This window comes from Bombyx mandarina, chromosome 11 (assembly GCF_030267445.1).
Source record: "Bombyx mandarina strain Sakado chromosome 11, ASM3026744v2".
NCBI lineage: Eukaryota > Metazoa > Arthropoda > Insecta > Lepidoptera > Bombycidae > Bombyx > Bombyx mandarina.
Window position 1 is genome coordinate 1,077,135 of NC_143218.1, and position 24,586 is coordinate 1,101,720.

General features: G+C 39.9%; 3 protein-coding genes across 3 annotated transcripts; 1 reads left to right on the plus strand and 2 right to left on the minus strand.

The window, feature by feature from the left end:
- Positions 1–3,072: 3,072 nt before the first annotated feature.
- On the minus strand, positions 3,073–20,871 carry LOC114249048 (uncharacterized). Its single transcript, XM_028182513.2, has 10 exons — positions 20,493–20,871; positions 10,073–10,211; positions 9,476–9,643; positions 8,765–8,874; positions 8,167–8,239; positions 7,548–7,734; positions 7,034–7,156; positions 6,102–6,263; positions 5,065–5,244; positions 3,073–4,741 (listed from the first exon to the last, which is right to left on the minus strand). The coding sequence occupies exons 1-10, from the start codon at positions 20,557–20,559 to the stop codon at positions 3,680–3,682; spliced, it is 2,271 nt and encodes a 756-aa protein (XP_028038314.2). The 5' UTR covers positions 20,560–20,871; the 3' UTR covers positions 3,073–3,679.
- Positions 20,872–21,826: 955 nt separating this feature from the next.
- LOC114249042 (protein LLP homolog) lies at positions 21,827–22,276 on the plus strand. The gene has a single exon (XM_028182501.2). It carries the CDS (start codon positions 21,827–21,829, stop codon positions 22,244–22,246), a length of 420 nt encoding a protein of 139 aa, XP_028038302.1. The 3' UTR covers positions 22,247–22,276.
- A 944-nt stretch (positions 22,277–23,220) lies between these two features.
- On the minus strand, positions 23,221–24,462 carry LOC114249078 (uncharacterized). Its single transcript, XM_028182549.2, has 2 exons — positions 23,812–24,462; positions 23,221–23,496 (listed from the first exon to the last, which is right to left on the minus strand). Exons 1-2 carry the CDS (start codon positions 24,133–24,135, stop codon positions 23,356–23,358), a joined length of 465 nt encoding a protein of 154 aa, XP_028038350.2. The 5' UTR covers positions 24,136–24,462; the 3' UTR covers positions 23,221–23,355.
- Between the last annotated feature and the right edge of the window lie 124 nt (positions 24,463–24,586).

The following is a 24,586-nucleotide window of genomic DNA, read 5'->3' on the forward strand; positions in this document are numbered from 1 at the left end:
CAATGCACCTTTGTTATTTTTAGAGCGAGACACTTTGGCGTTCTAAGCCAGCGGTTCTCAACCATCACGTTCTGCGACACATTCTAGTCTCGCAAGCTCTTTACAAATACAATATTTGTATCTAAGCTAAGCCGGGGGAACCGCATCTCCGGGCTGCACATTATAAACATACAACTCTTTACTAGACGTTAACTGTACAGCTGCAATTCAATTGATTTATGACAGGTAATATGAATAGTATGTAGAATGTAATTGCTTCAACCACGAGATACTTTGAATGTGACGGCGTCGCGTATTCGCACCGTACGTTAGTGCGACGCTGAGTCAGAATAAAGTTTGAGAGCCGCTGTTCGTTATGCTTCGTTTTGCCGAGCGAATAGGATTCGACAACGGAATATCTTTGAGAATGCCGGACATCTTTTTGAACGCGAATAATTCGTGAATTCCTTGTTTATGGTAAACTAATACTGCAATTGATCACTTTTAGCGCACAGTACATTTTTTTTGACGTGATGAACGTCTTATGAATCGATAAACACCGGCTGCACGCACGAAAAAGTGTCACGTTCCGCCTGCGCTTGAGTGTGCGAGCGAGAGCGCGGAACAAGCGACAGAGAGTTACGATCGGCCCAGGCGTGGCTTGTAACACGTTTATCTCTCTTTTCGCGTGACGTCAGAGCTAGCAGTTCGAATAGTTCCGCTACTGACGTTATCACTATCGTCCGTATGCCGACTTTACAGACAACCAATTATTATTTTTTGTTAGCCGTCACCTTCGCCGAAAAAATAATTCGGATATCGTTTTTTCGGGGCAAAATACGCTTTTCTTTCAGATGAGTGGGAAATAAGTTGCCCATATTAGCACAAGACCCATGACTAGCCATTGCCGATTCAAGAACTAAGCAATTCAAACGCATTCCCATCTTGTCATTAACAAAACAGCGATGAATTATTAAAATATTTCGGTGGATTCAAAGGTAGGATCACCCAAGCAATGTATCTATGAGATGGCATCTTTAGGCGAAACAACAAATTCTTATCGCATAATTAGGACTGCAAAATCAAGCTTGCTTAACTAAAACAAAGTACCTCGCACTATGAAACTAAAGTGGCCAAACTCTATTTCACTAACTTGACTCTATACATACATTCATACAAAAACTACTTCCTAATTTATCATTAAAATAGAACACTCATCTAAATGTCTCTCTCGCACGCATTACAATGACGCACGCATAGAGCGAGACGTCGAGAGACAAGTCGACTCGACCCACAACAATTACCTTAATACCTACATACACATAATATACTTTTTAAAACACCTACAATTTTAATACTAAAAACCTTACACCCATTCTCTTTGGTGGGGGGGGTGACACTCGTAAAATTTTATTTTCGAATAAATACAAAAAATATCACATTAATAATAAACAAATTTCATACGACGAAATGTTCTGGAAAAAAAATCAACTCAAATGACAGCTGTCAGAATGACGTCCGTCAGAACACGAGGTTCCAAAGGACAGCCGTCAAAATTCGATTCTGTCAAATTCGGACGAAAATTTTTAGGCGGGAATTTTTGAATGTCGAAAATTTTGTGAATTCAACTTGTGCGTTTGGACATAATCGAAAATAGTCTTGTATTTTTATTTTTTATTATTTTTTGTTACTCTGTAAGTCTTGTATATATTTTTGTAAGTAATAACTTCTTATGAGAGGGTAGATCGCTTCGTTACGTAGCGCGTTACAACGCCAGTCTGTCTGGCTTCTCTTTCTCTCAGACGGCAACGGTACCGAGAACGTATGTAACTCCTAACTATTTATATATCTTTTTCAATTTATGTTACAATTATCCTTGCATTATCATTTATCATATTAATATACATAAAACTTAAGGAATAACCTAAGCTTTTCTCAAGTTAAACGATTTCAATATTAAACAGTTCAACATAGATTACTTTAAGTTATTACTTCTGTCGTGCGTTCCGAGACACATATTTGTTTATAATTTTTTACTGTATACATTTTCATAGTTGGGAAATATTCTCCCAAATATACCTGTTGATTAATTAACTAATTTTACACTCGCAGTAGCTATGTCTTTAGTTGGTTCAGTGACTGTGCCTATGTTTTGCGCAAACAAGCGAACGCATATTATAACGAAGATGTCATTCATGCGCTTGTGATCGAATTCTAAGAAAACAAAAAGCAATGAAGTCATGATGACTCTAAAAAAATTAATCAAACATTAACAAAATGAGCCGTCGTGATCATTTGAGACTTTTTTTTGTAATACCAAGATTGAACTAAGCAACACTCAGATCTAAAATTTGTAAAATGTAACCAAGAAATATTGATAGATTGGTAGCGCTGAAACATAAAAAAAATACTTTCACTGTTACAGCTCTGTAAAGATAGTATAGATTTTAATTTAGTACTTTCCCAATCCGGTAGTAGTTTGTATAATAGTACATTGCGCACCAAGGGAGAAAAGTAGGACATTTTCTCCTGCGTGTAAAATTGTTGCGGGCAAACACGCGGGATGAGATGTCCTACTTTTTTCCCGCGGTGCACGTACAATTTTTTCTCCCACCAGGCCGAAAGTTCGTGAAGTACCGAGCCGGGGTCCAGGGGCGAAGCCCTGGTAGGGGCTACGGGGGGGGGGGGCGGAGCCCCCCCCATACTCGTAAAAAAACAATTTAACTGTTTTTTAATTTTTAAATAAACTACTACTAATTGAATAAGAACTGTCTGATGAACTCATCTTTGTTTAATACTTCACTATTAAATTTTATTGCCTTTCGTTTATTTCACTTTTACACTAAACACAATATTGCAAATTACCCGAACACAACAATGGCGGAGAATTTTAGGTGCGTGAGAGCAGACGTAGACACTAACGCGCATGCGCACTTGTCAGCACCCAGGGAGGAAAAGTTACACTTTCTTCCCTGTACAGCGGGAGGAAAACTGAACTTTCGGCGTAGGTAGGAGAAACAATAAGTTTCAGAACCAATATTAACATTTTTAACCACTGTTTTATAAAAAATTATAAAACAAAAATTGGCAACATTGATGATAGGCAATAGCATTTGTATAAAATATAATCGTTTCAGCACTGACACATGGAATTAAATTGAACACTATAAATATCGATTATCTTCCACTGACACGATTCATAATTTTCTTGGGTACGTCCTTAAATCAATAATTGGATAGGACAAAATTCAGATACAAAATAGGCTAGAGATATAGCGCTGAGGGGTTCGAATCTGACATCAATCCCCGACGCCACGTACAATGATACCAAATTAAGAATACCACGAAACGATTCATAAATAACTTTTGAGATCATTTATACTGTATACCTCAAAATACATATAATTATAAAGAAATTATCATATAAAACCAAAACTTATTACACCACCGCATTTTATTTAAAAAAAAAAACTCATGATTCGCTGCCGTGTCTCCAAGAATTAGCAAATAATGGTTAATCTGCGATTTATGTATCAATAATTTTGTGCATTTATTTTCATAAAGCGACCATTGATTTCGTCTAAGCATTCCACCAGCTACATCATCGACATAGCTAGACAATTATTTGTGACACTTAAAATGCGGCGGTGCAAAAGACTTCATTAGAAACGGAATCCGAAATACAGAATTTATTTGAACATTAGATGCGCCGAAACACAGCCATGTCCCCTTCCGACGCATTCCTGTCGATGTACTGGCTGTAAATGATCTCGCAATCCGGACGCAAGCTTCTGAACGTGTCCACGCCTCTCTGCGTGACCCGCGTACCCGAGAAATCGATGAACCTCAAACGTGGAGCCGCCGTGGCCAGATGGACCAGACTCCGATTAGTTATATTCCTGAATCCGGTCAGTGACAAGATCCTGAGATTGGACCTGTCCGGTCGCGTGGCCGGCTGATCGTGTTGGCCGTTCGGGCCGATATTTATGTAGTTTATGTTATCGCTGTCCGCGCGACCGAATCTGTGGACCGTCGTGTCCGAGACGAGAGTCGTCGGGTCGAACCTTGTCATCTGGTAGGCCGAACTTACATCCAGCCTACGACTCGGAGCGGCCGGTTGGGAATCGCCCGATTCCCCAACTTTATAAACCGGTATTGCGAGCCTGTACATGGCGTGGAGGCGTCTTCCTACGTTAACATACAGTATATTCTGTTTCGGTTCTTTATTTTCAGTTTTCTCGCCGTTTTTCTGATCAGTCTTGTTAGACGTCGAGGGCTGCGGGTCGTCTTTGGACGTGCTGGCGCCTTGGTTGACGGCCTCAGGTCGCGGCTCATCCATTTTCACGTCATTTTGTTCGCCGCCTCCGTTCTCTGGCTTAGCGTCGCCATCGCCCGAACTCCCGGCCGATTTATCCTCGCTCGCCTTCTCCTTCTCCTTCTGCAGCTTCAAAAGATTCTGCCTGTGTATTTCGTCTTCGATCAAGTCTTGCTTGACGACATCGTCGTACCTGTCGTTTCGGTTACGACTGTCCCCCCTGATCATGGCGTATACGGACGAAGGCGTGTTTCCAATGACCGATTTGCAGGAGCACACGCGCGGTATATCGTCGAGACGGATCCGCTTCTGGGCGGGAACGAAGTCGTCTGTGACGTTTCTGTCGGTTTGTCCCTCGTCGAGTTTGTGTTTCTTCGTGACCGTCTTGGAGTCGGCGGGGACCGGGTCATCGACCTTCGAGCTTCTCACCTTGAAATAGTCCGGCTCCTGTCGAGTGAGGGGTTTATTACGCGGATGCAAGACAGCGCGTCTGCCGATCCGGCCGCTTGAGCTTAGGGCTAGCGGCGAATCGATTTTTTTGAAGAACATTTATTTCTGATTGATTATTTAGATGGGTCAACTATTTTCTGGTTGGTTACCAGTTTCCTTAGAAATCACTAGGTGAATGCCATCACCCGCCTTAAGACATAAGGTCAGTCTCTTTGGCCCCACCCTTGAAAGCGGAGCGCACTTAGGCATACGGGCTCATAAGCCTTCAGTAACTGACGTGACCTGTGGGGTGGTAGGGGGGTGGGGAGGAGATCACTTACTTCCATCTCCCAGTCGTCGAGCTCGACGTGCTCCGGTATGTTGTCGCCGATATAATGGGCATGCTTGTGCACAGCGGGCGCCTCTATCGCCGGCGACACGTACAGCTCCTCCAGCGAGCCCACCCAGCCGAAAGAAGACACCTCGCTGTCGCCCACGGGGGACTCGCGCAAGTCAATCACCTGGGCCCACCAGCCGATGTTAACGAGCATTGTAAACGGTACGAAATCGTCGCGGCCTAAAGGATAAGACGAGCGATGCGACCGTGCCAGTGTTCGAATCTTGTAGGCGGGTACATATTTTTCTAAGAAAATACCTTTTTTTTCCTACCTAAGTTGGTAGCTCTAGAGGGCTATGCCAGCGTGGCCGAATGAGTAGGTGAGCTCACGGGGCTCTAACCAGAGGTCGTTGCTAACACTAGCCCTAACAAGAGCAGTGCTTCGAAGAATCTACCATCGAATTGGAAACGCGACCCACTGAGAAGATCCAACGAGAAACTCAATAGGCTGTCTGTGGGTTAATTTACTCGCCGAACCCGTTGCTTGCGGTGACCGGTGCTTGAGGTACCTAAAAGCACCATTACGGGATCGGGAGGATGCGTTTTTTTTTATTGCTTAGATGGATGGACGAGCCTGGTGTTTGGTGATTACTGGAACCCATAGACATCTACAACGTAAATACGCCACCCACCTTGAGATATAAGTTCTAAGGCCTCAAATATAGTTACAAAGGCTGTCCCACCCTTCAAACCAAAACGCATTAGTGCTTCACGGCAGAAATAGGCAGGGTGGTGGTACTTACCTGCGTGGAATCACAAGAGGTCCTATCACCAGTAAAATACTGTGGTGTGACGTGACGTGTTTAGGGCGACGACTATTCACCATTCCGTCCGCAGCATCGGATATGAAAGTACCTAACACGAGACAATATCCTGCCTATTTCTGCCACCTACCAATCATAAGCTTGGGTTTTAAAATGGTTTCTAGACTCTGGAGCTATTGATGCTAGCTAGCTACACCATTAAGGGTTATCCTCTCACCTTGAGAGTTTTGAACCCGTATCTGGTGGCGAGGGACGAGTACGCGACACACTCGCTCATCCTCATGCAGCGCCTCATCCTGAGCAGCTGGAGTCGGGACAGCTTGCTGAGCGGCAGCAGACACGACGGCTCCACCCACTCGCACTCGGACACGTCCAGCTCCTGGGTGTACAAACGTAGAAGAACGTTTGTACTGTTCGCTTCATTGGACCAACGAAACGCAGTCCATACAGCCAATATTTTGTATCATCGAAATGTGTATTAAAAAAAAAACAAAGACGCCAGTAAATTTTTAATATCTTTTTTTATTGCCCTTGTAGGCAGACGAGCATACGGCCCACCTGATGATGAGTGGTTACCGTCACCCATGGACTTCAGCAATGCCAAAGGGCAGAGCCAAGCGGCTGCCTACCGCTTAATACTCTCCACGAGCCTCGTTTGAAGAAGGACATGTCATAGCGCTCGGGAAACACCGTGGAGGGGAGCTCATTCCATATCCGGATGGTACGTGGCAAAAAATACCTCTGGAAACGCACTGTGGATGACCGCAGTGCCTCCAGGTAGTATGAATTGAAAAGTAACAAATATCCCATCCATCGTCACAAACATTGGCATTCATCGTATAAAAATGCATATTAAATGTTCCAAGGTCATTTATGCTAATATCATAAGTAAGAAGTGTATAAAAATATTTGTTCCAGAGTCATTTGTGCTAATATCATAAGTAAGAGGGTTTGAAGAAATTTATTCTGAGGTTATTTGTGCTAATGTCACAAGTAAGAGGGTATCAACATATTTGTTCCAGGGTCATTTATACTAATATCATAAGCATAGGGGTATAAAGAAATTTGTTCTGAGGCAATTTGTGCTAATATCATAAGTAAGAGGGTATAAAGATATTTCTTCTAAGGTCATTCAACAGTCATCATTACCTCGAGCTCCTTCAGGTAATCCTGGATTTTGAACAGAAACGACTTGTCCAGGGGCTGGTTGTAGCATTTGGACCCGCGCAACGAGAGCACCTTTAACCTCCGCGGGAAGTGACAGATGGCTCGCTGCAAACAGTTCGATGTAATCACCTAACCCGAATGGGAGGATACCGACATCCTTCAACTTTCTGCAGCGCAATCATGCACATCGGTCTGGACGTAGCTGCAGACGTTATAATTGAGACTCCGACCTCACGATTCAAGGTTCCAGCATCCAAGTTGATGTCCATGGACTCCCACAACCGCCTAAGTTTACCTGGCTATACGACAATCAATTCTAAAGTCAATCAATTGTATCACTACAAAGATTTGTTTTAATGTTTATCTAACAAACAAACTGCGCACTATGATTAGTTAGGCGTTTATTTGGACACAAGTGACGTCAAACGTAACACATTCTTGAGTACAGTCTTATTTATTTATTTTTAACTAAATTTATTCCTTCTTGAGAACTCACCATGGAACAATCTATGTTGCAGTAGTCTAGAGCTAATGTCGTCAAATTAGGGCACTGCTGTTCCAAGCTGGTCAAGAGATTCTGGGTCAACGTGAACTGGGGACCAGGGCACGTGTCATCCGGCGGGGCCCAGTCACCGGACAGCTGCTTACCCACGGCTTCCGGGAGCGCGTTGTAGCAGACACCCCTGGAATTTTAACTTAAGACTGCGAAACCCCTCTTGGTCATAGCGCATATTGTTAAGTCTTCGTGACATCGACTGAATAGCATAGGGTCTTAAGGTGAGCAGCGCTGACGTGATGTTTATGAGCTCTGGTAGACCCGTCACACCAGGCGGACCCGTCTGGAGGAATAAATTCCCAATTTTTAGGGAAAAATCTTCCCGTCATTTCGTTTCTGAGCGGCGGTGATGGCTTTTATGGTACATAAGCGATCTTCTTTGTTGCCGTGGTGTGTGGCGGCGGCATAAGCCCGAACCAGGCTAGCGACATTTAGAATATATGTTTCGCCGGCATACCAATAGCACCTGGTGGAAAACGATACCTTTCAGGATACAGCAGAGCTCTCGCTAAGCATCGCTGAGCTGGTGTGGGTTTGTTATTACGAAACTCGTTCTCACCTTGGTATCGAATCGTAGATCTGAGCTACAGGGCCGCTTGAGAAGATCGTCCCCCTGACTGCTTGATTCAGATCTGAAGAAGACCATACGTCTTGAAGTCGGTGAAAATTACGTTCAAAGATTCAGTTACATACGTCGGAGAACCCGCATTATTAAGACCATCATCAGACGTCATAGGGGCGAATAAGCTGATTTAGTTAAGAGAAATTTTAAGCTCACACAACACGTTTGTTGACTTTGAACAATTTAGAAATCTTCTTTTTTTTTTTTTTATTGCCTTTGTAGGCAGACGAGCATACGGCCCACCTGATGGTGAGTGGTTACCGTCGCCCATGGACTTCAACAATGCCAAGGGCAGAGCCAAGCCGCTGCCTACCGCTTGACGTTAGCAAACGAAAACGAATGACAGTTCTTAGGATGGAGGTACCGCTCTTCAAGAAGGCTGGTTGGTAAGTGTAAAATGGCGTCTATGAACGCCTCCTGGGAATCGTGTCGCGTTTTGTGTAGCTACCAAACTAATGACCGTCTCCGACAAATAGATATAAATCGAGCTAATAATAATCTAAGAGTTTCCAGAGTAATCAGTCTAAGCACTTACCTCCGTTCGAGGATTGTTCAGGGTTCCCTAAGACACCAGCGTACAAACTGTTAATCGTGAGATCGGTGGGTTCTTCCTCCTTGTGCTTGCAGTTCATGTGACCAAGGCATCTGAGGGAGAATTCTTACTGATTAAAATTTAACACCAATAACATACCCATAAAATGGTTTAAAAATATATATAGCTCCATTAAAAAATCACAAAATCAAAAAATAAAACAAAATTCGAAAATTATCATGTTCGAATGGGATTGATCGATTTTCGCGCATTTTTTAATTTTTGGCCACAAATGACGTCACACTTAAACTACATTCGACCGAGTTACAGGACGTTTCATCGTCAGGGTCGTCTTGTACCCTTATGGGGGTACGGAACGGGCCTCGGGGTGAACCCCTCTGACCAAGCATGGGTTCCTTGCACTTGAGGCAGGTATAAATTAGAGGGTAGGTGAAAATTTATCATCTTTTCATTTGTTTTTGCTGACACCATTTGCAGTTTCGGACTAGAGGTACTCTGCAAGTCTGGACATTATTTGATAAGCTTGTTCGTAATAATTTTGTATTTACATGGGAGTCTGTATACCAAATTATGACCGCTGCATACATGCAGGCGGCACCAGTAATCGTGTCAGCATTTATTGTGAGATTAGTACGTATTGCACTTGTAGTGTATGGTGCTGATGTTTGGTAGGTCGGATAACAAATTGCTCACCCGGCTGCCTCCCTCGCGTAGCCGCACAGCATGAGCTCAGAGGTGGTGGACGAGAGGCCGTGTGTGAGCAGCCAACGGAGACGCTTCGGGCCAGACGGGCTTTCGCGAGCATCGACGCTCTCCCAGAGCGTTCGGTCCACGACAAGGGCTCCCAAACGAGGACAGGTGCTGTAAAAGAGTCTCCAAATTTATCAATTCTTTGTCGAAGTGATCCGATCCGGTGGTAGATTCAGCGAAGCACTGCTCTTGTTAGAGCCAGTGTTAGTCATTCTCTCAGATTGAACGCGTAAGCTCACCTACTTGGTTGGAATAGCCCCTTAGGCTACGAACGATTAGGTAGGGGTAAAAACAAGACTTATGACGGCAATGACGGCAACCGTGTGCATGTAATGATGGGGCGCTTTGTACGCCAAAGCGGGTAAGTACCACTATTCCGTCTATCACTGCCGCTAAGCCGTAATACGTTCCAGTTTTAAGGACGGGGTCAAACGTTGCACTATACAACAGAGACTTGAGATACCTACTTATATCACAAGCTCAGCCCTAAATAGGTTAATTGTGACCGATAAAGTCGTTTGAGAATGAATCGTATCTTACTATCCCAACGCCTTCAGGTCTCTTGGTGTGCAGTACTTCAGGATGCAGAGCAGAACGTCGTCGGACAGGTCCAGGAGTTCCGCTGATCCCGCGTACCCCCCATTCTCACTGGACGATGCCTTCTTCATTGATATCGAATCTGTGGATCACAAATGCTCAGTGATTCTAACTGATGCTTGTTTATATTTTTTATCTCATCGTTGTTGTTAAAGATGACCGAAATGACAGCATCTGAATCTGTTATCCTTCTATTAGATTATTTTTTTATTATATTTTGTTAGAATGACGTTTACAGGTTATATCTATTGCGTACTATTCAATGATTCAAACAAACAATTCTTATTTGGAAAATTTGGATTTAGACGATGAAAACGTTACTTAAACAATTCACCGCTAATGCTATTTAAAAAAGCGCCTATATTATAAATCAATAGCGCGGTGCTTTTTATCAACAAAAGCGGCGCTTTTTATATAGCATGCTTTTCTTGAACTACCCACTTCGCGATTTATTCTTTTTATCTTACAGTACCCTCTACGCTTGCATTACAATGGTAGCATTACAAACTATCTATGTTATGTTGACAACGACGGAATAAAGTTAAAAAAAAAAAAAACCTTAAAAAGCTATTAAGCATTCGTTTGAACGTCTCATTCGCACGCTACGCTATTTGAGCATAAACAGCGTTGTGAGCTATGCTTTTTTTTTATTGCTTAGATGGATGGACGAGCTCACAGCCCACCTAGTGTTAAGTGGTTACTGGAGCCCATAGACATCTACAACGTAAATGCGCCACCCACCTTGAGATATAAGTTCTAATGTCTCAGTATAGTTAAAACGGCTACCCCACCCTTCGAACGGAAACGCATAACTGCTTCACGGCGGAAATAGGCGGGGTGGTGGTACCTACCCGTGCGGATTCCCAAGAGGACCTACCACCAGCGATAAGTGATTAAGCACCAGTGATTAAGCATAAATAGCGTAGCTCACAACAGAAGCGATACCTCAATGCTCGGCTCGTGCATCCGCTATTGTTATTACAAGTAGGTTAGTTCGGGTCCCCTCGGATGAAGTCTCCCAACGTGACCCACAACGTGACCGTGAACAATAAGGACGCGGTACTGGCTCACTATTCATTTCCTTCCACTCCGCGGTTCCCAGAACGGGCGCGTTATATATTTTAAAATAGGTAACCTTCCTTTAACACAGTTCGACTCTAACACGAAAACAAACAATACCCAATTACCCTCTCCTATAACGTGGTACTTATACAACACGATAACGAGATGTTTTGTTTAGAATCATTTAAAAAATTACATTACGCACTATGAACACACAATATATGGGGATAACCGAAATTTTACTGTTTTTTTTTGTGTGTAATAGTTAAAAAAATAAGGACAGGCATAGTCGAGACGTTTCACATAAACAAAAAAACTCATTTTTGTATTGGCCTCCATAGTCTATATATAAATATCTTCGTTCATATAACACGGTTTCGCACAACGCGAGACTGTAGGGACTTATCTACCGCGTTTATAGGAGGATTAGCTATAACGCGGTAGGAACAAATTTTCAATATACATATTTTTTTTTACTAAGCCTCTGTCTATCAAGCCGTAGGATGACATTAAACTTTAAGGTATGCGCTTCATTTAAAGGAGACGGAAAGTATACTTTGTCCTTTTCTAGACTCAAATTTAAATTTACATTTTCTGTAGTATGAAACACATTTTCTTTATTTTGTTTAGTTAAGCTAATTCGGTTCTAAATGTGCTATATGGGTCCCGACCATTCATACCGACCTCTGAATAGGGATGATCGATATTCATCGATGTTGAATAAACATCGATGTTTAGCTGGAAAACATCGATGTTTTCTAACGGATGCACTTTCTAGCTAGTGAGTCCCTAGGTAGTACAACTATTTTAAACTAGATGACACTGATTAACGCAATCGAAATAAGCCGCACTACACTTTTTTTATTGCTTATTTGGATGGACGCTCACAGCCCACGTGGTGTTAAGTGGTTACTGGAGCCCATAGACACCCACAACGTAAATGTAAATGTAATCCACCTTGAGGTATAAGTTCTAAGGTCTCAGTATAGTTACAACGGCTGCCCCACCCTTCAAACCGAAACGCATTACTGCTTCACGGTAGAAATAAGCAGAGTGGTGATACCTACCCGTGCGTACTCACAAGAGGTCCTAGCACCAGTAAACAAGATATTTTATTTATTTTATATTTATTTAGATACTCTTCAAAGAGGTAGGACGTAGATGGGTATGGAATTAAGAAAATTTAAATTGTGAAGTGTGATGTCGGAGTCAAGTCCATTAATTAAACGCCCGCTTATAATCCGTAAAACGAAGTTTTAATTAATATACACGTATAATAAATAAAATAGTTTTATTTATTACCAAAAATCCACCATCGATGTTTATCGTACATCGATACTTTTAAATCGATTTTAACATCGATGTTTTTCTAATATCGATCATCCCTACCTCTTAATCTCCCGCTCTAGGACTCCAACGTGAAGGGCGACCGACGCTCTCCAAGCGGAAACATCAATCAGCGAACACACACATCATATACAAAATATAGGTCAAGCTATTATCTATCTACATAACCAACTGGCATTACATGCATATGTGCAAAGTTGTTACTTTCTGTATTCTTTTTTCCCCTACCTGTTCGCTGGTAGCCTAACCTGAGAGAGTTTGCTAACACTGGCCTTAGCAAGAGCAGTGCTTCGCAGAATCTACCGCCGGATCGGAATCGCGACCCAATGAGAAGATCCGGCGAGAAGCTCGGTGGGCTGTTATTTTTCTTTTGTTTTAAATTAAATTTTCTATTTAAATATGAAATATTGTTAAATTGTCATTAACCATGACAAATACGAGTATAAACCATGAATTTGTAAATGAAACATACACCATTTTTAAGAGGAATAACGAACAAAAAGATTTTAATAGTCGAGTAATCGGGTAATTAATTGTTTGAGCGGACTTTAAATCTATACATATAAATAAAATTGGAGTGTCTGTTTGTAATATTGAAATAACCGTTTTTTACTGCATGCATATGAATATATATACATACGATACATACCAAATACATACCAAAATAACATTTTATATAATTTTTGTCTGCCTGTCTGTATGTTTGTTCCGGCTAATCTTTGGAACGGCTGGACCGATTTTGACGGGACTTTCACTGATATAAGGAGTAACTTAGGCTACTTTTTTAGACTAGCTTTGCCCCGCTGCGGTTATTGTCGTACCGTGGGTAAAATCGCGGGACTCTGCTAGTAAATAAATAAATTGTCTTCCACATTCTAGTCATACCTGACATCTGTCTTATAGCTCTGAAGGCACTTTGTTACTCGTTAAAATCGATCCTTGCGAGAAAATCGACTAAATAAAATATTTGTACTAAAACAAAATCAGGGCAAGCCGTTTCACACCACTATACCGGACCAACGCTGAAGCCATACTCCTTTATCATTTAGATAAAACCAATTGAATCTAGATAAACATAATGCGAGCGAGGCGATTATAAAGCCTTGAGATGTTTAGGTTCGTGTTAGGCAATGTTTTAGAATTGCAAATGCCACGTCTGGATACGTTTTTAGCCTTGTTTTTGAAGTAACACTTCATTAGGAGCGTTGAGAGTAAAATTTGACTCGCGACAGATTCGTAACGTTGTCACTAACTCCAGTATAATTATTCGATTTCGCTCGCGATTCTTAGTTTAAGCTTTAATCGTAGAAATATAGTATGTTCTCTCTCTGTCCCCTCTCTCACTCCCTCACTCATCATCAAATAATTTTTTCTTACACTATTTTTAATTAAAATTTATTAAAATTTATTTTCTATTTTTTAGTTGGATTATCTTAAAGCGTATTTTTTTAGTTTTTTTTAAATTATTATTTTATTTATTGCTAAGATGGGTGAACGAGCTCACGGCCCACCTAGTGATAAGTGGTTACTGGAGCCCATAGACATCTACATCTTAAATCGTCAAACCCGTCGCTTGCGACGAAGGACTCGACGAGCGAATTAACCCATAGACACAGCCCACTGAGTTTCACGCCGGACCTTCTCAGTGGGTCGCGTTTCCGATCCAGTGGTAGATTCTGCGAAACACTGCTCTTGCTAGGGCCAGCCTTAGCAACACTCCCGGTTTAAGCCCCGTGAGCTCACCTAGACGTCAAAGAGAAGCTAAAATAGCCTCTCAAGGCTATCAGCATAGGTAAGAATAAAAACAGGTGGTGGTATCTACCCGTGCGAAATCCCAAGACGTTCTAGCACCCGTAATTACGCAAATTATAATTTTGCGAATTTGATTTTTATTACACGATGTTATTCCTTCACTGTGGAAGTCAATCGTGATCATGTAACCGTTGTAAAGCGTAAGCGTTGACCTAACCCACTTGAAGGGACAAAGTCGTCTAGATAAACGTTAAGTAGGTCAGGCGTCATTTATTGATTTCTTTTCCAAGACCTGGGGTCGTATGCATTTCGTTGCATTTACGTAGCAAACAACTCCTTAGGTACTTCAGTGTTGTGTCCGCTTAGTCGAGTGGCGCCACTTGTCTAATAACAAATGTATTTTTTAACGAAAAAATCGACTAACTCAATCGTACTTCACTAGGTAAGCAAAAAGCAGATTCATAAAAAAACCATCTAAACAGAACAGAACGAATTAATCACCGTTACTATTGCTTATCCACTGCTAGTAACCTCGAGGGGCTATATTGGTGTCGCGGGTAGCTATCAGCACGGGTAGGTACCACCACCCTGCCTATTTTCGCCGTGAAGCAGTAATGCGTTTCGGTTCGAAGGGCGGGGCAGCGTTTGTTAAAAACGAGACCCTTACGTCTCATGTCTCAAGGTGGGTGGCATAGATAACACACATAAATTAGTTATAGATAAGCAACTCAACCACTCAACAACAATATTTACGGGCGTCTCTCGTTCGTCTTGAATCTCGCTTACGACATTTTCATGATAAGCTCGCATATATATTGGTTCCGAACAACAACGTTCGGACCGTCGGTTTGCCGAGGGCCATGAAACTGCGATACTTTAAGACAAATATTGTTTTGTATGGAAACTAGCGACATCTTGTAGCGGATGCCCCTAAACTTATATGTTGTTAAAGGTAATGCATTTAATTATTGTATAACTAAAAACAGAATATAAAAAAAATAAAAATCATACAAGTCTTTAACTGTTATAGACAAATTGATTAAATTTTATCAATTTGTGGTTTCTGAAAATTTACAAAATCCTTCATTGGCCTAGCTTCACTAGCCCTAGCATGGGCAGTGCTTCGCAGAATCTACCACCGGATCGGAATCGCGACCCACTGAGAAGATCCGGCGATAAGCTCAGTGGGCTGTGTCTGTACTTAACCTAGTTGCATGTCTAAAGCCGATGGCATCGATTTTGATTGACCCAGTGCTGCAATAGTTCCCGCCTCTGACTGCTGGGCAAACATACGTGTGACCAAGTTTTTGTTTTTAACTCTTTTTCTGGACAATTACAACCTTACATGTATCTATATATTAATACGCGATGCATGACCGAGGAGTATGAAATTTGCCACATTTATAGAGAATATAGATGAGTGCAGAACGCAATTTTTTTTTTAAATTATACGTAATAAAAAAAAAAATTTTATTGCTTAGATGGGTGGACGAGCTCACAGCCCACCTGGTGTTAAGTGGTTACTGGAGCCCATAGACATCCACAACGTAAATGCGCCACCCACCTTGAGATATAAGTTCTAAGGTCTCAAGTTAGTTACAACGGCTGCCCCACCCTTCAAACCGAAACGCATTACTGCTTCACGGCAGAAATAGGCAGGGTGGTGGTACCCACCCGCACGGACTCACAAGAGGTCCTACCACCAATATATGAAGTCAATAAATAAAAATTACACATACTACCATATGTTTTTGACTCACACGCATTTAAACTCTTTTGGTTATTGTTTAAAGTCTGTGGTCCAATTGAGAACAGATTAATATTGTTTGTCTTTAATATTAATATATCTATAGTGTAGCCTTACGGCCTGGCCACGGGGATCGGCGGTGCGAACAGCGAAGCGGTGGACGAGGCGACCATTCGCGCAGCACCGTTTGCAGGCCACGGGTACTCACGTTCGCCGCCGCGACTAGTAAGGAAGTCCGACAGCGAAATGTCTATATCGAAATTATCTCGATATTGCTTACAAATTAATAGTTTTTTGGTTCAGGGCCTATTATTTGGAAAAGATTATGAAGTACATGATTTGAATAAGAATCGGAGTATACCTATAGATGGAGAATTCCACAAGAAGTACGAGAAATACTTTGGGTGGCTAGACTTCCAAATAGCTGGTCCAGCTAGTATTTCAGCTAATTTTTTTTATTGCTTAGATGGGTGGACGAGCTCACAGCCCACCTTGTGTTAAGTGGTTACTGGAGCCCACAGACATCCACAACGTAAATGCGCCATCCACCTTGAGATATAAGTTCTAAGGTCTCAAGTATAGTTACAACGGCTGCCCCACCTATCAAACCGAAACGCATTACTACTTCACGGCAGAAATAGGCAGGGTGGTAGGTCACACGCTCACAAGAGGTCCTACCACCAGTAATTATGCAAATTATAATTTTGAGGATTTCATTTTTATTACACGATGTTATTCCTTCACCGTGGAAATCAATCGTGAACATTTGTTGAGTACGTATTTCATTACAAAAATTGGTACCCGCCTGATATTCGAACACCGGTGTATCGCTCAACACGATTGCACCGGACCGGACGTCCGTTAGGCCACGACGACTTTAAAATTACAAAATAAAAAATAAATAAAAAATATAAAAATTTCGGCGTTAATTTTTCGCGGCGAAAACAACTAAACTCATTTAATCACTGAACTATTCGCCGCGACTACCGCTCGACTCCGTGGCTCGCGCCGTCCGCATTCATGCATTTGTTTTGCTCGCCCGCCGCATCGCGCGATTCGCTCGGTACATTTCGCCGGTCGCTTCGCCGGTCGCCGGTGCGCGTGGCTTGTTAGGTACATTTCTATGCGCTTATTTTAGTCGCTAGACGCTTCGCCGTTCGCACCGCGCGAATATTCGTATCGGCGAATGTCCCGTGGCCAGGCTGAAATCTGTGATTATAGAAGTATAATAACTCTGACAATATAATGTTCAAACTTATAATTTCAATTAATTATAGTCGAATTTCGACTACTGCGGGACCACTAGTGTGTATATAATAAGAAAACAACATTTAAAGCCGGAGGTTAGGTGGAGAGAACCCCACAGAATACGTGCCTTATGAAAATATCGCTTAAATAAAATAACGAGTGGCGGGCAAATAATCGAAAAAAAGAAAAAAGATACCAATAAAAACTCATAATCTAATTGAGCGGACAAAATCTATGTTTAGCCCGTCCTTTACTATGACCCCAAATGACGTCGCTAATACATGTTGAATTCAGATGAGTTATGTGAAGTTTATACGTTTTTTTTTTTAAATAAGATCTGTTTGCCTCCAAGTAATCAATGTCTCCTATAATGTAGGAAAAGAAAAATGTGTTATTTTATTTGCAGGTTTGACATAAATTTGTTGTTTATATCTTCATGCGGGAACGCGAGAAGTGAAATTGTGTGATTGTTGTGTTTTATTTTGTCTATTTAGTGTTTCTTCAGGTTCAAATGTGTAATAACGGTCCCTATTAACTGTTAAGTATCTGTGAAAACGGGAAAATAAAACAAAACCGGTGCGGCGGCACCCCTCCCATGCGGAGCAGGCGACGAGCGTATGCTCTGCCGTGTCCAAGTCGCAACCACAATGGTGGCACTCTGCCGTCGGCTCGGCTCCGATCCGGTGCAGGAACTCACCGAAGCAACCATGCCCAGTGAGCACCTGCGTGAGCCGGAAATTGAGGCGTCCTCTGTCACGATTCACCCAATCCACAAGGACCGGGCGAATCGCCTCGACGGTCCTACGACCAGCCGAAGGATCGCCAGCCGTCTGGACCATGACTCCAGCTAACACTAGCCCTAGCAAGAGCGGTGCTTCCTTTCTGAGTATCTGTTCTTAATAACGCACCGCAAAACACCGGTTGTATCTAACTTAAAACTTCTCTAGATACCAACGGTTGCCTGGAAGAGATCGCTTTTAGCGATTAAACTGTTTAATGTACAATTATACTTAGTATAATAATCCCTATGTATGCTTAAATCTTTAAAACTACGCAACGGATTTTGATGCGGTTTTTTTTTAATAGATAGAGTGATTGAAGAGGAATGTTTTTATGTATAATGACATCCATTAAATGGTGGAGAACTCAATAATACATTATAGTTTCCGAAGCGAAGCGAGGGCGGGTCGCTAGTATATCATAAATTAAAGTGTCTGTGAAGTGTTTTAAGTGTTCTAAGTGTTAATATAGTTTTAATTTATAAGTCGGTAGAATTTTTATTTATCCCGAACCCCAGCGTGTAACAATATGATCGCATCAAAGACGAGGTCAAATGAATATTCTAATAACACACTCCAAGAATACACATATAACGTATTTATAAATTTAAACATCATTCAAATGTGTATGTTTAAAATTTAAATTTAAAAACGTATATTTTACATGCAATTGTCCCCGAACCTTAATTCACTTGTGATGTGGATGCCCGAAACATTCTTATGAGACATGAAATATTAAAGACAGATAGAAAGAAAGATTGCTTATTGCCGAGTACTCTCTTCAAAATTTGTTTTAGGAAAGTTGCAACACCTAGATAGCATCAAGCAAGATACTCCAAACAAACCCAGAATTTGTAATTGAAGTCCCCCAAACCAACATTAGTCAGTCAATTTAATTATTGTCGCATCAATTTCATACAAACTGCAAGTCAGTGACAATTCCCATTTCCAAATTAATTATATCTGCTTCATTTTAATTTAAATGTGAAAATAGATTGTCAAAATAAAACAATTCACACAACTTCGCTGCTCGCATTAAATCTGTGATAGCTCAACTGTGGCAACACTCACAATTGTGTGTGTTGTGAGTGTTGCCAAATTAAAAATTATTTATTATTACAGGTTTTTTTTTTATTTCATGACCCGGGCTACACCTATCCTCAAACTAAATGCAGAAGCATGTAACTATCTAAATGACTTCTACTTTTTTATCCCATGACTTCTTTTTACTGCTGAAATAGATGGACGAGCTCACGGCCCACCTAGTGTTAAGTGGTTAGCGGGGCCCTTATACATCTACAATGTAAATGCCGCCACCCACATTGAGATATGAGCTCTAAGGTCTCAGTATACTACAACGGCTGCCCCGCCCTTCAAACCGAAACCCATTACTACTTCATGACAGAAATAGGCAGGGTGGCGGTACCTACCCTTGTGGATTCACAAGATATCCTATCACCAGTATATACTGCATTGTATGCCCTCTTTTTCCATTCAAGCAATGTCATCTCTGCACTCATACCCTTCGCTTACATTCTTCTTCTTCTAAATTGTTCCCTCATTACTGAGGATTGCTATCACGGGCATGCAAATATCGCCACGCACATAGGTCTGGTCTGTGGACCAGTTGTTGGATGCTGCCTCCAACTACTCTCCTCACAGTATCTAACCTTGTTCTCTTGCATATCTTTCACAAAGTCATCTGAACATTTTTAAAATGACCCCTCCTCAGATTTCTGTCCACTTTCATACCCACATTTTTTTTTTGACTACTAGAGCTTCACATAAAATGCCCATACCAAAACAGCAAAATAATAATAATTGAAATTACATTATTTTAATTCGCCCTTAAGACAATTGTGGCTAATAACTCAAGCATCATGTCACAAAGGAGTCACATGTTCCGATTTGATGAATCAAGACAGCATAAGCACAGCAAGCCTTTCTTCTCAATTAGACTGTCGACAGTTTCTTACGATATCTATTTGTCATAGACATGACAACATTACAGCAATAAGTCTTTATGTTTAGCTTGATTTAATTAATATTGCTTCCAGCTTATGGTATCATTAGAATGGGAATAATACAGTAGTTACATGCAGACATTGCAGACAGTGCCGTGCAGAGCCATCATTGTACAAACATGATAGCCTAAATCATGATAGGCTTCATTTAAAATGGCTGCATAAATATTAAAACCCTTTGCTAACGTATTATGAATTTTAAAATTACAAACCCTAACAATAATTATGGCTTGAGGAATTTTACAAACAAAGAAAATTTTCGGTTATATTGACGCAGAAGCATGCAGGTTTGTATTCGTTTATCATATAAAGCATTTAATCGACCGGCCGTTGAGTTATGACCCTTTGACTTGGAAAAATAAATTGCTTTGTTTTATTACATGGTCACAAAAAAAAAACCTCACCTTCTTGTCCGTATCCGCTGTCGTCTAATTCCTGGTTGTTTTCGTTCTCCGCCTGCAGCGAACCCATTTTACACTTAAAAAACCACCTTGATAATTTTAATGAGTCGGAAAAGTTTTTCACGTCAATGGTAGAATGTACACCAACGAATACGAAACGAACAAAGGGAATGACATGAATTAAAGCATATTAAGCCGGGTGAAGTAAACAAACTGCGTTTTGGAACGAGTCCAAGATTATTAAGAGCAGGTACTCTTTTGGTTTTCCTTTGGGACCGCAGCACTGACCTACGAAAATTTTTGACAGATTGACATGACAAAAACAAAATCGAACAAGAGATTAATTGGTGAGTGAGATGGGTTTATTGATTTTCATAGAGATGTTCTTAGTCGATTTATTCTGTTCCAATTTTACCATCGAGCAATTTCGTGATTTTGAAATTTATAAATTTAGTAAAACGGATCTAATACTTAAACAGCCATCTATATCAATATAAAAAATAATGTTTTAATTTCATGTTTTACTTATTCCTTCACGTTTAAAACATTACAAGGTAGAAACATTTTTTTTTAAATAATAACCTTCATTACGGTAAACTCTAATTTAGTTAAATCTAGACTTTAGGAATTAATGCAATAGGGATTAATAGCTATGAATATCTGCCATAACTCATAACCCAATAATGAAAAATACAACTTTAACAAAAATTTAATATATTACAAATGATACTTCATTCATTACTTACAATCCATTTTATGTGAGTAGGCGTGTACGCCTGTGTACTACGAAACTGCTCCATGCACCATTAGCCTTTAAAAAGCATTCAATTTTCTCAATATGAGCATGTCGAATATTTTTTAATACCTACTGAGCTTAACAGCATTATTTGACTGAAACTTGTATCCACAAATTGTTCATAGAGCAAGATTTTCAAATTAGAATGTAATGTAGCAACCAAATTCTGTGAAACAATTTTATTAACTATTGGCGCAGAAACAGCAGGAGCAGGTTCGTCTTTAGTCGATAAACTAACAAATTGACATTTCAAACAAATACAACAGCAAACAAATAACGTTTGCGTAACTCAATTTTAGTAGTACTTGGATACGAAAGAAAATAGCATTATTGACGAGTCTAGCTTAATTTTATAAAGCTATTTGCGAAAAATAGTTGCAATCCATACGGCAGGTGATTGTAGAATCCGATTTGGTCATTAATTCCACAAACAGCTGAAAAGGCTAGCGGTTTGACATTTTTGACTTTTGACATTCCTTTCACGCGATTACCTTCAAAAGCGCGTGGCGTTGCTTCAAAATATTTTTGTTTTTAAAACGCAATGGCGAAATCGATTAGGAGCAGATGGAAGCGAAAATGCAGGGCGATCAAGCGAGAACGGTATGCGGTAAAAGAATTAGCGCGATTGAAAAAAATGCTCGGCGTCAAAGATGAAGAGAAACCAGCTGGAAGTGAGGTTATGGAATCTGAGCAAGTTATATTTCTGGACGCGGGCGATTTAAAGAAAAGCAAAAAAGTATTAGAAGATATCGAAAAGGACAATGAAGACGTCGAAATGAGTTCAGATGATGAAAACGTTGTGGTCGATAGTGAAGGCGGCAAGAAAAGAGTTTTTAATACGAAAACTTTGAAAGATCAGAACGGCCAGTACCCGGTTTGGTTGCACAAACGTAAGATCGCCAAAATAAATAAAGACGGTAAAAAGAAGCAAAAAAAGAGAATTAAAAAGCGAAAGAAGTAATATTTTAATAAATTAGTGTTAAAAAAAAAAGTTTTTATTTTAATCCCGTCGAAAATATTTGACAACATTTTTTTTAAATGATTGACATAGAATATCGTTAAAGAATCGTTGCATTTCGTGAAATATTAAAACACTACTGGTTGTCTGTTTTGTTTATGGTAGCCAAGAAACCATTTGGGTGCAAACTTGTCTAAAACTTCAACTCCTACACGATATTGCATAAAACAAACAATCCTAAATTATTCATTTTTATGTATAAAATGCAGCGATATTATTATATGTTAAGTACAATTTGTAACACTTAAAGTTTCTAACTTCGAAGTTCTCATATTGTTGCAGTTTATTTACTAATTTAAAATATCTGTTAAATATATATATATGGCTAAATGTGTATATAAAGGGTGGTCAACTGATCCAATGCAGCTTTTGGTTCCATCGTGGCTAGGCAAAAATACAAATACATGGAAAGACTGCACAATGTAATCACTAATTACTGCATGTATCATCTTTATCTTTATCTTGTATTATTTGTTAATGGCCTTTCTGTCCCATTATTTATCCTATATAATAAAATATACTACTCATTTGTATACTGAACTATATTGTTTCATTAAATTTCAAGCAATGTTGGTAGATTGGAAATGGTTTTGTCGGTAAACAGTAGATCTTGGTTCTATTCAAGTTGTGTACCTCTGGTGTATACGATTCTCTGTGAAATTATATATGATAACACACAAAATTGCCACAACTCAGTGGTCAAATTGTTGGAAATACAATTAAGTCAACATTTGTACATGTTGGCATAATTGGGCTTTAGAAGCCTCATCATTACCTCTACATTAGTTCTGTTCTCTCTGTAGCCAAAGCTGATAAATTATGTCAATAATTTTGTTTTTTTTTTGTATTTAGAAGGAATTATGTCAATTTCAGGACTGTTACATAAAATTAAAATTTTCAAATAAAATTGTTCTCAATACAGTTGTTAAAATTTATTAGCAGGTAAGATCTTGATCTTAATAATATTGGCCCTTAGACCAACGCCAGTAGATGTATAGTAATTTAGATGAGTTCATATTGATCACAGAACCATTAAATCGATATTTCACGTCTTAAACCACTTTATAAGCATTCACACTGGCAACAGCTCTCCCTAATTCAGATGTATGAGTATCCGATTTTAAATGTTGATCTACAACTGGATTTGGCAAGATGATGTTACATATTGTGCAGTAATAACCATTGCCACGGAGCTGTAAGAAAGATTAACTACAACATAACTGGGATAAAAAGTTTCATGATATAACATAGTGTTCACAAATGTGCGTCTTAATTTCACGTCGAATCTCTCAATGAGATCAATCCGAATGACTCCACTTAAGGTAAATTATTATATTGATAAATTTAAAATTTAGTACTAATCTGTGAACTGAATATAATTACTAAGCGAATAAAAAAAAAATTATAATTTTTTTTAATCCCTTTATACGTTTAACTAAAATTAAATTGAAATTTCTTTTAAGCTTATGCAAATTATTGTCCTAAACAGAAATACATTTCATACTTACGTTTCGTATCAAATTTTCTCCATAATCCTCCATATTTGGATTAGAAGTCATAGCTTTTAAATGGCCGGCGGTTTTTTTGTGATATTCTTTATAGGCATGATCCAAGTCCATTTCTCTGTTACAAAATACACACTTATACACGCTTCCCGCTATTATTAGCCCGTGGTAGCCATCAGAAGAAACAACAAGTTTGTTATTATTTTTCAAAGTTACAATCACATATTGTTTTTCTGAAACACATTTTTTTGCTTTTTCATTCGGGTCCGTTATGCATTTAGGCCTTCGCAATGGTGGAAACGGCTTTTTTTTAGGAATTTGATTCATATTTCTTGGCGCAGAAATGTAGCCGTTTATTTAGAATTCAATCTTAGCGGGTAAAGACTAAAGATTCTTTAGTGCTAAATTATCTATAGCGGGTATTTTCATTTCTGTCATAGGACTTTTTAGCGGGAACGCGAGGAGTGAACTTAATGTGAATTGTTTTATTTTATCTATGTGTTTCTTAGGTTCAAATGTGTAATAACGGTGATTTGTTAACTGTTTTATGTGTGAAAGTGCACAAATGTAGGAAAATGAAACCAAGCCGGTGGATGTAGCTTCTCGGGATCCTCCAAAAAGCCTACTGAAAAAGTCTCAGTAAATAACCACAATTTTACTGAGATTATATTTCATCCTATATTATCTCATCCCATTTCATTTAATTTCATCTCAGTTGATTAATATCTCAAATTAATCATCTTCATTTCATTTGACTTCATTTTTCATAAAAATAAGA